We start from the raw sequence: 13,629 nt of genomic DNA, 5'->3' as shown, positions 1-13,629 counted from the left end.
GATCACGGCGACGTCGGGGGAGGAGGGGACACGAATAATCTCGGACGAAGCTAGTTTACCATTTTCCACATTTGTCGCGCAGGAAGCCCGCACGATTAGCGTAATCTTTAGGACAATAAAACTACCTTCGCGCGTATCGCCTGTGCGTGACACGTTTTCTTTCACCGTCGTCCCTCGCCGACGCGTTCCCTTCGCTCTCATGCTCGCTGTCGCTCTTCGGATTCCACGGTTAGTGCGTCCATCGAACGATCTTGTCACTTTCTTCTCGTAAATCATCGACAAACGCCGGGTCGATGATCGCCGAACTCCCGACAGGCTCGTTTGTACGCTGAGAAAGCTATGCAGAAAAGTGTATGCAACGTTAACTCTTTTTATAGATTTTTAAGCATGATGGAGTGGAAATAGTCTGTAATTTAACGTCGCTCTGAAAACAAAATTATTTTCGTCACGCTTGTCCAAAGTTTACATGCACTCCTGGAAACGTTCGGTACCGGGTGTCCACTTAATAAAATAGTAAGGACATTTTATAAACTATTAGGAGACGATTAAAGCAATATTCTTCTAAAGACTTCGGCACAGATATTTTCTGTATATTTAATTTATTCGCTTGAAAGATTAACCCACTCGCGTAACATTTTTTAGTATAATTTCAATCATGTGTGGCCGGGTATTCTATCGGTAATTACAAGATTGCATGTACACGCGGAGGTGGGACGCAGTGATTTCATTGTTCTCGCGTTCATTGTGCCACTATTTTCTCCTGTTAAAGGTGTCTTCGAGGTGTACAACATCGAAACAGCGATGCCGAAGATCGATTTGGACGCGATCGAATCGCACCTGAGAGCCGCACGTGAGGAGGAACGCCGGGTGAGTGGAAATTATTTATATCCGATCGCCTATCGTCGTGTAACAAAGTGTGTCTCCTGCAATTTTCATCGGAGAAATTCGCGAGCATCGAATTTCGCAGCGTGACGCAAGAAAGTCGATAATATCCTCGAAAGTAAAACTTGAAGAACGTAGAAATTCGCTTCTTCGTTCTACTGCCGAGAAACGTAGTGTGCCGACCTTTCGCCGTGGCACGCGTGTGCAAATCGTGTCTGTTTTATTCGCACGAATGTGTGCAATATTTGCATGCTAATGCGGATATTTAAGGACGCGCTTTGTGGGCGCGACGCATGCACAATTGCGAAATCGCATTCATCCAACATTGGCACGGCGCACAACTCGGAGATTAGGGTCAACAAATCGAGTTACCGCTGCCGGATTTTTGTGCGAAACAAACATTGTCCTAGTCGATTGCAAGAAATTGTAACCACGTGGAAACTCTTTGTATCGCGTCTAACTCCATCTAATTTGTCACTTTAAAGCAAACCCATTGATTTTCGATTATCGATTCCCCATTGATAAAATAACTCCAAAAATGCAATGATCGCAACTGCGACTATTGACTCTAAAATGACTCTGAAAAGCGAATGGCCAATCACAGGTGGTAGCTCGCAATCGTGCTACAACACATTTAGTCACCGTGCGAATTGCGACTGATTTAGGTTTTCCAAGAGAAGATCCGCCAGTTTGAATTTTCGAATTGACAAGCGGATGGACGCGTAATCGACGTTATGAATCACTCGAAACGGCGCTGATTAACGTTACGCGAATGACCGTCTCGCGAGAACGAATGTGTGAAAACGAGACTCGAGTGTGCAAAGAGCATCGTAATTGGCGGAGTCCTCGCGGCGCATAAAGGGAGAGACGGTAATTTCACGGCTCACCTGACCGACCGTTTTTCACGGATAAAACACAGCACACGATAACACGCTGAATGAACGCTCACGTGACGTGATTGAATCGCTTTCGTTCAAGGGTCAGATATATGTATACACGGGACACTCGTAATCATACGTGCTGCGTGCCCGATAAACTCTGACTCGATCCGTCTAAATAAAGAGCCAAAGGATGCGGTGGGTGTGCTGACGATAAGAACAGGCGACATCGATTTCTACTGAAACGTGAAATTCGTCGGCGCTGTGACGCTTCGACTGTCTGCGCTCGACAGAAACGCAAACGAGAATGGTAACAGATTCAGCGCAATACTTCTTTCCCTTTTCTCACCAGTTTACGGTCGCATCGACGTCTCGGAGTACTTGGTTCGATTCTTTACGATATGTACATTTTTTAACGCGTTAAGTGCCAAATATCCGAATATGCCAAATTGTGTAGATCCACATGCAAACACAAACAAACCACCCGATATCATCGCCACAATACATACCAATGACCAAGACTAGCCCATCGAATACCACCTGAAAACGATGCTAGCAGGCAAACCAAACATAAGTGCCAAATATCAATCCCAGAGATTCTTACAAAATCAGAGTAATTTAATTAATGAAACCAATACTAGAATTTTAAAATATATTGTAGGGGATGCTGTCTTGACCCTTTCGAATTCGAGAGACTCCAATAAAATTCGGTTTATCCGGATATCTCATAATAAAAATTCCCAGATTTTCCCCATTCCCAAATTTTTAAACCCAGTCAACAATCACTGTCAGTCATACGTAATTGACGTGGCAGTTAACGTGTTAAATATAATTCCCGAGGTGTGTGGAATATTAACCCTTTGCACTCGAGTGGTGACTCTGAAGCACCACTAGAAATTGTTGTGGCATTATTTCAAAGAAATTACAACAAATATTACAATCTATTTGTTACATTACAGAATTTGTATTTAACAGATTACTAAACGTTTAAATATTATATGTGGAAATCGGATCAGTTTCGTATGAATAAAGTGAAAATATTTTAAGACGGAAGAGAAAAATTTAGTTTTAGAATGAAAATAGCGCCGAGTGCAAAGGGTTAATTCCATCGCGTTCATTAGAACGGGATTACTGGAATACAATTTTAGTAGTAATTTTAGAGATTGCAATTTTGATTGGTACTTAACATCTATTAGATGTTAGTGGCTGTTGCACAATGTTTTCTACAATTTACTATCAAGGTCTAGATATCACGATCAAAGTCTTCTGTGAACTATAAATGCACAAAGATACGCAGTGAGGTCGTTGAACTTTCACAAATTCCAGGAAAGCAGAGTTGAGTGGAATTTTTCAAAAGATACAGAATAAACGGAATACTTGATTAAACTCCATTAAATTGTGGGTTCGCTGAAAAGGTTTGGATCGCACAATTTAAGTTTTCAATTAAGCACAAACTAGTGGATGAAACGAGAATGGTTAAAACGCGCCAACAAAATAAAAACAAGACCAACTTAGGCTTGCCTGAAACAAGTTCAACCGTGAATAGTGCACTTCCATTGAACTTGGCGCCTGACCAAAGGAGATTCCGATTCGCCTAACCTGCTCTCTCGCGAACCGCAAACGCACAATTCACTGCAGTCCGCTTATTATCGCGAGCTCGCGAGGAGCGAGTACGTTTCCCGCGGCATTCTTCGAAATTCAATTAACCCAATTACCCCGGGCGAAGTCTAGTCGTCGAACCGGCAGTCCCGCGTCGATTATGGTTACGTAAACTTTCGAGTAACGAATCCCGCGGAACGCTCGTTTAAATGGGCCTCGGCCAGATAAAGTGGAAGGAAAAGAGGGCAGAGAGCTGAAATCCCAGCTCGCTGTGCTCCGGCAAAATCTGCTCCGCTCAGCTCCGCTCCGGGGATCACGCCGCGGGCGTAGAAGAGGAAAGCCACTCCGCGTTAATTCCCCGACATGTTTCGCGCGAGTATTTTCTGGATTATTGACGCAGAAAATAAGGTCGACGAGGTTTACGACCCCCTTTCGAGGTCCCGATAGCGAGAGTCTCATTAAATGCACAGACGATCTATATTCGCCGGTGCTGCAGCGGCCATTGTATGGAAATAGGGGAACAGGAAACGGATGTCGGCGCGGAGACGATCTACACAACCGGCGAACACGATATGCGACACATCGGGAATGCATTCGATCGCTGGATTTTCGATTTACAAACGATTCGAACCGTTGTAATTACAAATGAAAAAGAATTCTGCATTCGAACGTCTCTGGAAACTTTGGCAAATTTTTATCGAGATCGAATCTAACGTAGATTTTACGTGTTTGTAAAAATTAAAGAAAGCCTCTGTAAAATTGAGAATCCAGTTCCCAAGTGCAGAAACTGCTTCGTTCCTATTTCTTACAACCGGTGCAAACAATTTTTGTAGGAAAATCTACTGTCTAGTGATCACGATTATAATTAGATATTACGTGTTTGTAAAGGTGAAGGAAAACCTGTTGTAACGAACTGTTGTAATTACAAATGAAGAAGAATTGTGCATTCGAATGTCTCTCGAAACTTTGGCAAATTTTTATCGAGATCGAATCTAACGTAGATTTTACGTGTTTGTAAAAATTAAAGAAAGCCTGCCTCTGTAAAGTTGAGAATCCAGTTCCCAAGTGCAGAAACTGCTTCGTTCCTATTTCTTACAACCGGTGCAAACAATTTTTGTAGGAAAATCTACTGTCTAGTGATCACGAATATAATTAGATATTACGTGTTTGTAAAGGTGAAGGAAAACCTGTTGTAACGAACTGTTCTAATTACAAATGAAGAAGAATTGTGCATTCGAACGTCTCTCGAAACTTTGGCAAATTTTTATCGAGATCGAATCTAACGTAGATTTTACGTGTTTGTAAAAATGAAAGAAAGCCTCTGTAAAATTGAGAATCCAGTTCCCAAGTGCAGAAACTGCTTCGTTCCTATTTCTTACAACCGGTGCAAATAATTTTTGTAGAAAAATCTACTGTCTAGTGATCACGATTATAATTAGATATTACGTGTTTGTAAAGATGAAGGAAAACCTGTTGTAACGAACTGTTGTAATTACAAAAGAAAAAGAATTGTGCATTCGAACGTCTCTGGAAACTGGCAAATTTTTATCGAGATCGAATCTAACGTAGATTTGAAGTTCAAAGCTTCTGCTTTGATGCCTTAAAAATTGTGCAAATCGCGAGATTTTATTATTGTTATGGTAAGAAAAACAGTTTTGTTAGCAACCAGCAAGCGGTTCGTTATATTTTTATAACGATGATTCACGCAACGAGGGAACGATGTTATAGTGCTCCGTGCCGAAAACACGAGGATATTATCTACAGAGTTTTTAACAGACGTCTGTTGGCGTAGCATCTCGAGATAACGTATCACTGCACCTTAAAAGTCGAGGCAGCCGTGGGTCAAAAGATTTGCATGAGCGGCCAAGCGAACCACGTTGCGTACAACTCACGAGAGATACACCATCTTTGCATACACATCCAGTTCAGTGAAGTTTTCGCGCAGAATTGCGAACGGAAGGACTTCATCCTGATCGGAGGATCGCTTGGGGAATCGAACGTAAGAGACACAAACGTTAAAATCATCTAACTCATGTCTTTGACCGCGTTATTCTCCGAACCGTAATTCTGTCTTCAGAATTCCAGAAGAACTCTATCCTAAAAATTAAAAAATTCAAAATTAAATGGGTGAAGCAATATTTTACCGGGAAAAACGCAATTGGGTTATATCAGATCTAAATATTCAGATCTAAACTGCAGGAAAATATCCGAAACGAGATTTCACTATTTTCAGTGTCCTTCGGTGAAGATACAATTTTCAACGAACTGTTTCAGACATTTTTTTAGAATGTAGAAACTAAAAGCGACTGTTTTACATTACTTTATAAAAATAATACCCATACTTTTAGCGCTATTTTAAAAATAATATACACCAACGAGCAAAACTGAGTCTACACTATTTGAAGCAACATAACTTTTTTAAAAATTAGATCAAATGACTTGAATTTTATTGAGAAGTCAGAAGGATTAGTTTATTAGACGAGGTGTAAAAAATTTTTGAAAAAAATTTGACTTGGTCGGAATCGCACAAGAAATAGTAAAAGTTGGTTTTATCTGAGCCTGTATTGAAAATTTAAAGAATGTATTTGATTTGCTCGAATAATTATATCCATGCCGAAAATTTCACCGATATTGGTTCATTCGTTTACGAGATATAAACGATTAAAAGTGCGATTTTAAGTCGAAAATCGTGAAAAACGTCAATTTTGCCACTTTTAAGCGTTTATAACTCGCAAACGAATTAACCAATATCGGTGAAATTTTCAGCATGGATATAATCTATCCAAGCGAATCAAACACATTTTTTAGATTTTCAATACAGGCTCAGATAAAAAAAGCTAAAGAAACCAACTTTTACTATTTCTTTTGCGATTCCGAGCAATTAATAATCCTTCTAACTTCTCAATAAAATTCAAGTCATTTGATCTAATTTCTAAAAAGTTATGTTGCTTCAAATAGTGTAGACTCAGTTTTGCTCGTTAGTGTATATCCAAGAAGAAATAAATTTGCTAAATAATTTCTCACGTGTATCCTTGGGATCTTACCGATTTCAAATTGAGAATATTGGAACGGGGTCTAATTTCGAGGGGTGTACCTAGCGAACCTAGTGTTGAGGGCGCAATTCTCCGTTTTGAGAACATGACGATTTCAATTAGAAAGATGGAAAGGCGATACACGCGCAGGGATTGTCTAGATCCGGCGGCGGACCGAAAAAACGTTCCCATTCCGAAAACCGATTGCACGCAGGCGTTCGCATCGAACGGAGGCGGCAACCACTTTCACCGAGGACCGAGAAAAGCCAACGCGAGAGTCCAGCCTCCGTAGACGGTTAATAGCACCAGCTCTCCACCACCTCTTTCGAGGCGAGCAAACCTAACCGGAAGATCGGTTCGCCGCTCACTTGACTCGCTTTACGCCAGTCTCGTGTTGTTCTCGTTTCGTGCCGGTCCCCGTGGCAAAAACGCGAGTAATCCTGCGGTTACAGTGCACCGTGCGGTGAACAGGAATCCTTGGTTGCCACCTAACCGACAGAGTGAATCCTGGTGAAGAAAGTGAATATATTTTCGAGGTGTTTAATCGTTACTCCTGTCACGAGAACAATCGTCCGCGCGAGTCGCGCTTTCAACTGGCCGATCGAACTCGGATTTCACTGGAATCGTTTCAGGAGAGTTCGATGATCTCAGGCTTTCAAACTGCGACTATCATCAACGATGATTCGCCGCTGCGAGCTGCCGAGACATTGATATTCGTCGCGTGATATGAGCTCGGTTCTTCGAGTCGTCGGACTACCAATTTTGCGATTCGGTTTGGTATTGTTGTTGGTCTTCATGAACGATCAGCTCTCGACAGTCGAGCACAGTTTAATAAATAGAACGATGGATGAGACACGACTGGCAGCTCGAAATTAAATTGTGCTTCCAGTTCGTTGCAACTGCGACGCACTGCAACAACGTCCGCGTAATTGGAAGGCAGATCAACGAACGATGTCAATTTACGCGATAGGATAATTTAGAAGAATAGCCCGACAGGATTCCTATTGCGGGAGCCAAGTAATTTCCTCGGTGGTGGAGCGGTGGCAATAATAATTAAACCGAGGGACCAATCAATTAGCAAAACTGTAGTTGGAGACCGGAGCGAATTTGTTTCTTCTGCGAAGCAGGGAATTCAATATCCATTTTTCCTGGAGACCGAAATGACGGGTTCTAGTATCTTTAATTTAAAATTATTAAGACTGTAAGGATACACATGAGAAATTATTTAGCATATTATTTGTAAAATATTGCTAAAAGCGTGGGTGGTAGCACGCTCCTGTTATTTTCACAAAGCAATGCAAAATAATCACTTTCAGTGCTCAGCAAACCTAGCGTTAAAAATTGTTCAAAATTAGCACCGATCTGTCTTTCGAAGCACACGTTAAACGCTACAGAAATAATTGAACAAAATTCGAAGGGTTAAACGCGACGATAATTTCTTCGTAATTTCACGAGCGTATAAAAATTGAAGAATATTGATGAATCAAAGAACACGAAGAGATGAATGAGCGATCAGGATTGCGACGGTGTTCGTGACAAGACGAAGCAGAGTCGCGACAAGGAAACGATAAGAACGTTCTGCCTCGAAGAGATACCTCTTCGACACGACCGGAAACGAACGGAACGGGATTTACAGGTGGCTCGCAACTTCCGTCCGGAAGTTCCGGCACGGTGTTACACCGGGAAGAAAGTGGATCGTCGTCCTTATTACAGAACATTCCGCGAAGAGGGAATCGTTGAACAGTTTCGGCGGCGACATGTCGGATTCTTCGAACAACTTTCTTTCTGGTGTGTCGCGGGAAAAGGAGGATGCAGTGTGCGAGCGTTGTGCAGAGTAACACACGTTCGCGAGTGCTTTGTGAGCTTTCCCTTCGAGGAATATGTACTTGAAGCTGTGATAACTTTTACGATTAAAACTGCCGATACAAGAATACAGCGAAGAGACAGTCGCCGAGTCGGGAGACGCAAAAGGAATTGATGAGAAGAATCGAAAAGTGAATCCGAAAACATGGGGAGCAGCAGCAAGACGAAGAGACACTATAAAAAGGACTCCCGATTTGTGAGAGACCTGTACACTTTTACCTACGACGACTTCGATCTCGTAAGATTAACATTTTCATCCTGAACTGACGAATGGCCGTAGAATAATTATTTTCGACTGATTGGTTTTACGCATATCAATCAGATATTAGTCGAAATTATTTGTGCAAGAATTTCTCCTGTGGTTTTCGTCCATTTATGGTTCAAGTCGATGTTGGAACGCAAACATGAATCATTTTGCAGTAATTTAAACGATTCTCTAGTAACCGAGTGAATTTTCACCCGCGGAATTCGTGAAGGTTGATTACAGACATAGATGAAAAGCAGCATTTGAAAGCAGTTTATGGGATTTGCGTCGATACGCGAAACAACGGTGGATTTAGGTTATATAGTATCTTATTAGGAAAACGGTGAGCAAACCTCGGACGTAACTCTCTCACTGCTGTATTAAAGTTTCACTCTTTCCTCGTTAGCTATAATTAGCTACTATGATCAACTGCTTCAGAATTTTGTCTAGACTACAAGCCCGCTGCAATTTATTTCTAATTGCCTGGCCTTCCCTGTTGTGGAACGAGCCGGCTGAATCCGAGTAATTTTCCTTATTAGGAATTATTATCGACAACGATAGCTGTTCGCAGATGTTCAGTTTGATTTGGACAAATGGTAAATTAGTGCGAAACAAATACCAAAATATTACAATTTCAAATCAATTAAGTTTTGATCGTTCTGTTGTCAACTATGGACAATTGCGACACTCTCTGTGACAGATACGGACGTAAAATATTGAGAATAAAATGTTGAACAAATGCTGGAAGAAATCTAACATTGTCTACTGTTGCGCGAGGAAAACATTGAATAACCTTCAACGCTATGAACAAAGAATGAAAAACATGTTTACGCGATAGACCATCGACAATGAACGTTTTGTTTCACTGACCCTGTCCGAAGAATTATTTCCTGCACTTGTTCCACGGAAGGCTAACTCCGACATACATATATACATATATATATAAAGGGGAAAGTAGGTCGTGACTGTTTAGAAGCTAAAAAACTAATTTTGACATTCACGAGCGAGTTAATAATAGCAACGAAAGGAAAGTTGCGAAAGATTACTGCGACTCGACACAAATCAAGATCCAATTAACGTTGCTGATATATTGCTCACGCATTTTGTAACGTTAGTGAATTTTTCCAACCTTTTTATTCAATCGCGAATCATTTTTCTAAATTCTTCGTGGTTTCTTATTTATTTTTCAATATGTTTCAGCTGGGGTAAGAGAACCAGTTACAGTAATATACATTAATTCTGAATTTAATATCTCCTTTTTAATGTTCATTAGGCTGTAAAACTAAATACAATTAATGTAGGCACAGTAATTGGTACCCCCATAGCAATTGGGTTCCTTACCCTAATTTCGAAAAGAGCAACTATGACAAAAATTTCCCTTTTTAGAACCACTGTCAAATTTTAAATATTATTTTCGCGATTCTTTTATTGGGAACAATTCTAATAGAACGAAATTGTTCCTCCCCTTCAAAAAATCATAATTGGCGAAATTTCCCCAAAATGATTCGAACTCGTTCATTCCCGTTGAAGTCTCGGCTTGAAACCAGGCGCGGCTGGACATTGATTTTTAAAAAGAACTCTGTTTCCCGGCAGACTCTCCGAGCTTCAAGTGCTTTTAAAACTGAACTTAACCTTCGCGGTTCAATGACTCTTTTCCGCTCAACTAGGTGAACCAATGGGAATACATCGACGAGGATACTCAACGTTAAACACCCGGTACATTGAAACTTGAACAAATCGAACTTCAAAATAGCTGAACAACTAACTCTTAAACAACTGAAAGGAAAATATATTCTATGAAGATTCCACAGAATATTCCTGCAATCGAACAGAAATAATTTTACCTTCAATTTTACGACGCAAATTACAGAGCCGCATTTAATGAGATTTCATATTGCAGTGCGCGTATAAATAGATTAATCCATCGAATAAATTGCTGCAGAAGCACCGTTACGTCTTTGACAATCGACAAGCCAGAAAATCACGTATTTCACGTAATTTTATTCAATTCAGTCCGCAGGATTTTTTCCCTCCGAAACGAATTAGCCTCCCCTAATTAGTGTCTCTCGGTCAGCTAATTTCCGTATTAAACGAACAAGCCGAGGAAAATTCGCGTATCGAGTTTCGCCGGGAACGGCTCGGTCCTCGTGTCGCAGTTAGAGAATGAGTATCCTTATGGCCATTCGTACAGTCGTCAGTCGCTATTGTCAATGCCATATAATGGACCGTATCGATTACCGAGCTGGGCTTTCATTTCTGGGGCATCAGGATGACGATAAAGAGCCAGCCAAGGAACAGCCAAAGTCAGAAGAGATGGCGATCGAACCGTTCCAGAAATCCGACGAAATGAAGGAGCCTGAAAGGGAAGATCTTGTCATGCGATTCGATAGAGTCGTCCGGGGAGATCCGGCCGAAGCTACTCAGGTGTGACTTCTCGGGCAACCATACTTGCCTAGCCCCCATAAGAAATTTCCCGAGAATGACGATCGTGATCGCGTGCTCCGCCACTCGAAACTGAAAATGAAATATTTCCCCACGGACGGTTTTAACGGTTTGCTCGCTTCGGAACTGATAAAACTATTTATTCCCTGCGAAATAAAACGGTCGCTTCTGGAAACAATATCTCACCCGATACGATTCGAGGGATCTACGAAACTATAAAAATGATCAAACCGCGGAATATTGCCACATTTCGAAATTTAATTGCAGGCATAACACACGTTCAGCTTTATTTTGATTTTCCTTCAATATTTTGCAAGCTCGCATGCATGGAAGATGCCTGTGATGAGCTTGAACGTGGAACCGCGTTCTTAATGTTGTTAAATTAAATTAAATGAAATAAGAAGAGCACAAATTCAAGGACGACGTGCGTAAAAATTCATGGCCTCCTACTGTGCTATTATACTATAACTCGAACAAGTTATTGCGTAATAAATATCTTTACAGTAAATAGTGGACCACTTTTCTTGTATCTCTAAGGAGAGGGTTGAGTGGCTCGTGCAAATATTAACCCTTTGCACTCGAGTGGTGGATTACAAAAAATATTACAAAATATTTGTTACATTCCAAAATTTGTATTTAATAGATTACTAAACATTTCAATATTATATGTAGAAATCGGATAAGTTTCGTACGAATAAAATGAAAATATTGTAAGACGGAAAAAAATTTAGTTTTCGATTGAAAACAGCGCCGAGCGCAAAGGGTTGATAGTCAGTAGAATGCAAAATTTGACTCGTTCCGTGAGGAATATTTTTTAAGAAAGCAACGAACCACTTTTCCACTCGTTGCCCAGTGAAGGGGTGAGCGACAGGACAGGGGTAAATTTTTCGTTCCGCTAGATTGAAACGGGATCCATTAATGAGACCGGCGCGGAGTAATTCGCAGCGCATTACGCAGCCGGTGGAGGAGAAACGTTGTGAATCTCATTAATGGTATCGCCAGAGCACGCGCGAATGGGATTGCGATACGGTGAACAGCGGGGGCCAAGGGACTCGGGGGATTGAGACGGGGGTGTACACCACCCCCCGGGAGAGTAACGGGTAGTCGCACTCTTCAGATTTCTGTGTCTCTGTTCGCAGCGACGGAACGATCGTGAAGAGATCCGAAGGAGGCTGGCGATGGGTCCGGATGCTGAAGACTTGCGCGCTGAACGCGGAAGAAAGCCGAGCCTCCAGTCGCGACTTCAAAGCGGTCGGTATCACTTCAACCCCTAACACCCGGGATCCCTCGAACACGTTTCCCTCCTCCGTTTCGACAATCTAATAATCCGTCGCGGGATCGCAAATTTTGTTTAACCCCCGCCCGCCACTTGTATCAATTTCGCACGTTTTTTAAATGAAATTTTTAGAGCCACGGTGCGGATAATATATGTGTTTTTAGTGCGAGAGATAGTGTTACAATTTCGACAGTAATCTAATAATGCGTCGCGGGATCGCAAATGTTGTTTAACCCCTGCTCGCCACTCGTATTAACTTCACACGGTTTTTAAATAAAATTTTGAGATCCACGGTGCGGATAATATATTTGTTTTTAATGCGAGAGATAGTGTTACAATTTCGACAGTAATCTAATAATGCGTCGCGCGATCGCAAATGTTGTTTAATCCCCGCCCGCCACTTGTATCAATTTCATACGTTTTTTAAACAAAATTTTGAGATCCACGGTGCGGATAATGTATTTGTTTTTAATGCGAGAGATAGTGTTACAATTGCGACAGTAATCTAATAATGCGTCGCGCGATCGCAAATGTTGTTTAACCCCCGCCCGCCACTTGTATCAATTTCATACGTTTTTTAAACAAAATTTTGAGATCCACGGTGCGGATAATGTATTTGTTTTTAATGCGAGAGATAGTGTTACAATTTCGACAGTAATCTAATAATGCATCGCGCGATCGCAAATGTTGTTTAACCCCCGCCCGCCACTTGTATCAATTTCATACGTTTTTTAAACAAAATTTTGAGAGCCACGGTGCGGATAATGTATTTGTTTTTAGTGCGAGAGATAGTGTTACAATTTCGACAGTAATCTAATAATGCGTCGCGCGATCGCAAATGTTGTTTAACCCCTGCTCGCCACTCGTATTAACTTCACACGGGTTTTAAATAAAATTTTGAGATCCACGGTGCGGATAATGTATTTGTTTTTAGTGCGAGAGATAGTGTTACAATTTCGACAGTAATCTAATAATGCGTCGCGGGATCGCAAATGTTGTTTAACCCCTGCTCGCCACTCGTATTAACTTCACACGGTTTTTAAATAAAATTTTGAGAGCCACGGTGCGGATAATGTATTTGTTTTTAGTACGAGAGATACTGTTACAATTTCGACAGTAATGTAATAATCCGTCGCGCAGTAGAAAAGTTATTTAACCATACTATATTTTTCGTATTGTTTTTTGTAAAATTGTTAGGGCCACCGTGTCAAAGATATACCTATTTTCAGTGTGACGTATAGTGTTGACTACAGTGTTGCTAAATGTGTATTTTCAAATTGTAAATGTATTTCATAAACAAAAAGAGAAAATGTTCGGTGTAGCGGGGATTTTATTTGACAAGTGATAATATTGATGCAAATGTGCGTATTTGTGCAAGTGGCTTTAAGGATTTAATATTTATTATTCTTGTGC

General features: G+C 41.1%; 1 protein-coding gene across 3 annotated transcripts in view; it reads left to right on the top strand.

The window, feature by feature from the left end:
• Schip1 (Schwannomin interacting protein 1) overlaps positions 1-13,629 on the top strand; it is a 45,913-nt gene that overhangs the window by 20,925 nt on the left and 11,359 nt on the right. For all 3 annotated transcript variants that reach the window (XM_076802807.1, XM_076802809.1, XM_076802810.1), the window contains exons 7-8: positions 770-867; positions 12,080-12,191. In XM_076802807.1, the coding sequence (XP_076658922.1) occupies positions 770-867; positions 12,080-12,191 (210 nt within the window). The remainder of the gene's footprint in view (positions 1-769; positions 868-12,079; positions 12,192-13,629) is intronic.

The sequence above is a fragment of the Halictus rubicundus genome, chromosome 17 (genome assembly GCF_050948215.1).
Source record: "Halictus rubicundus isolate RS-2024b chromosome 17, iyHalRubi1_principal, whole genome shotgun sequence".
Classification (NCBI taxonomy): domain Eukaryota; kingdom Metazoa; phylum Arthropoda; class Insecta; order Hymenoptera; family Halictidae; genus Halictus; species Halictus rubicundus.
Note: the sequence above shows the minus strand (reverse complement) of the source record. Positions and strands in the feature narration are given on the sequence as shown.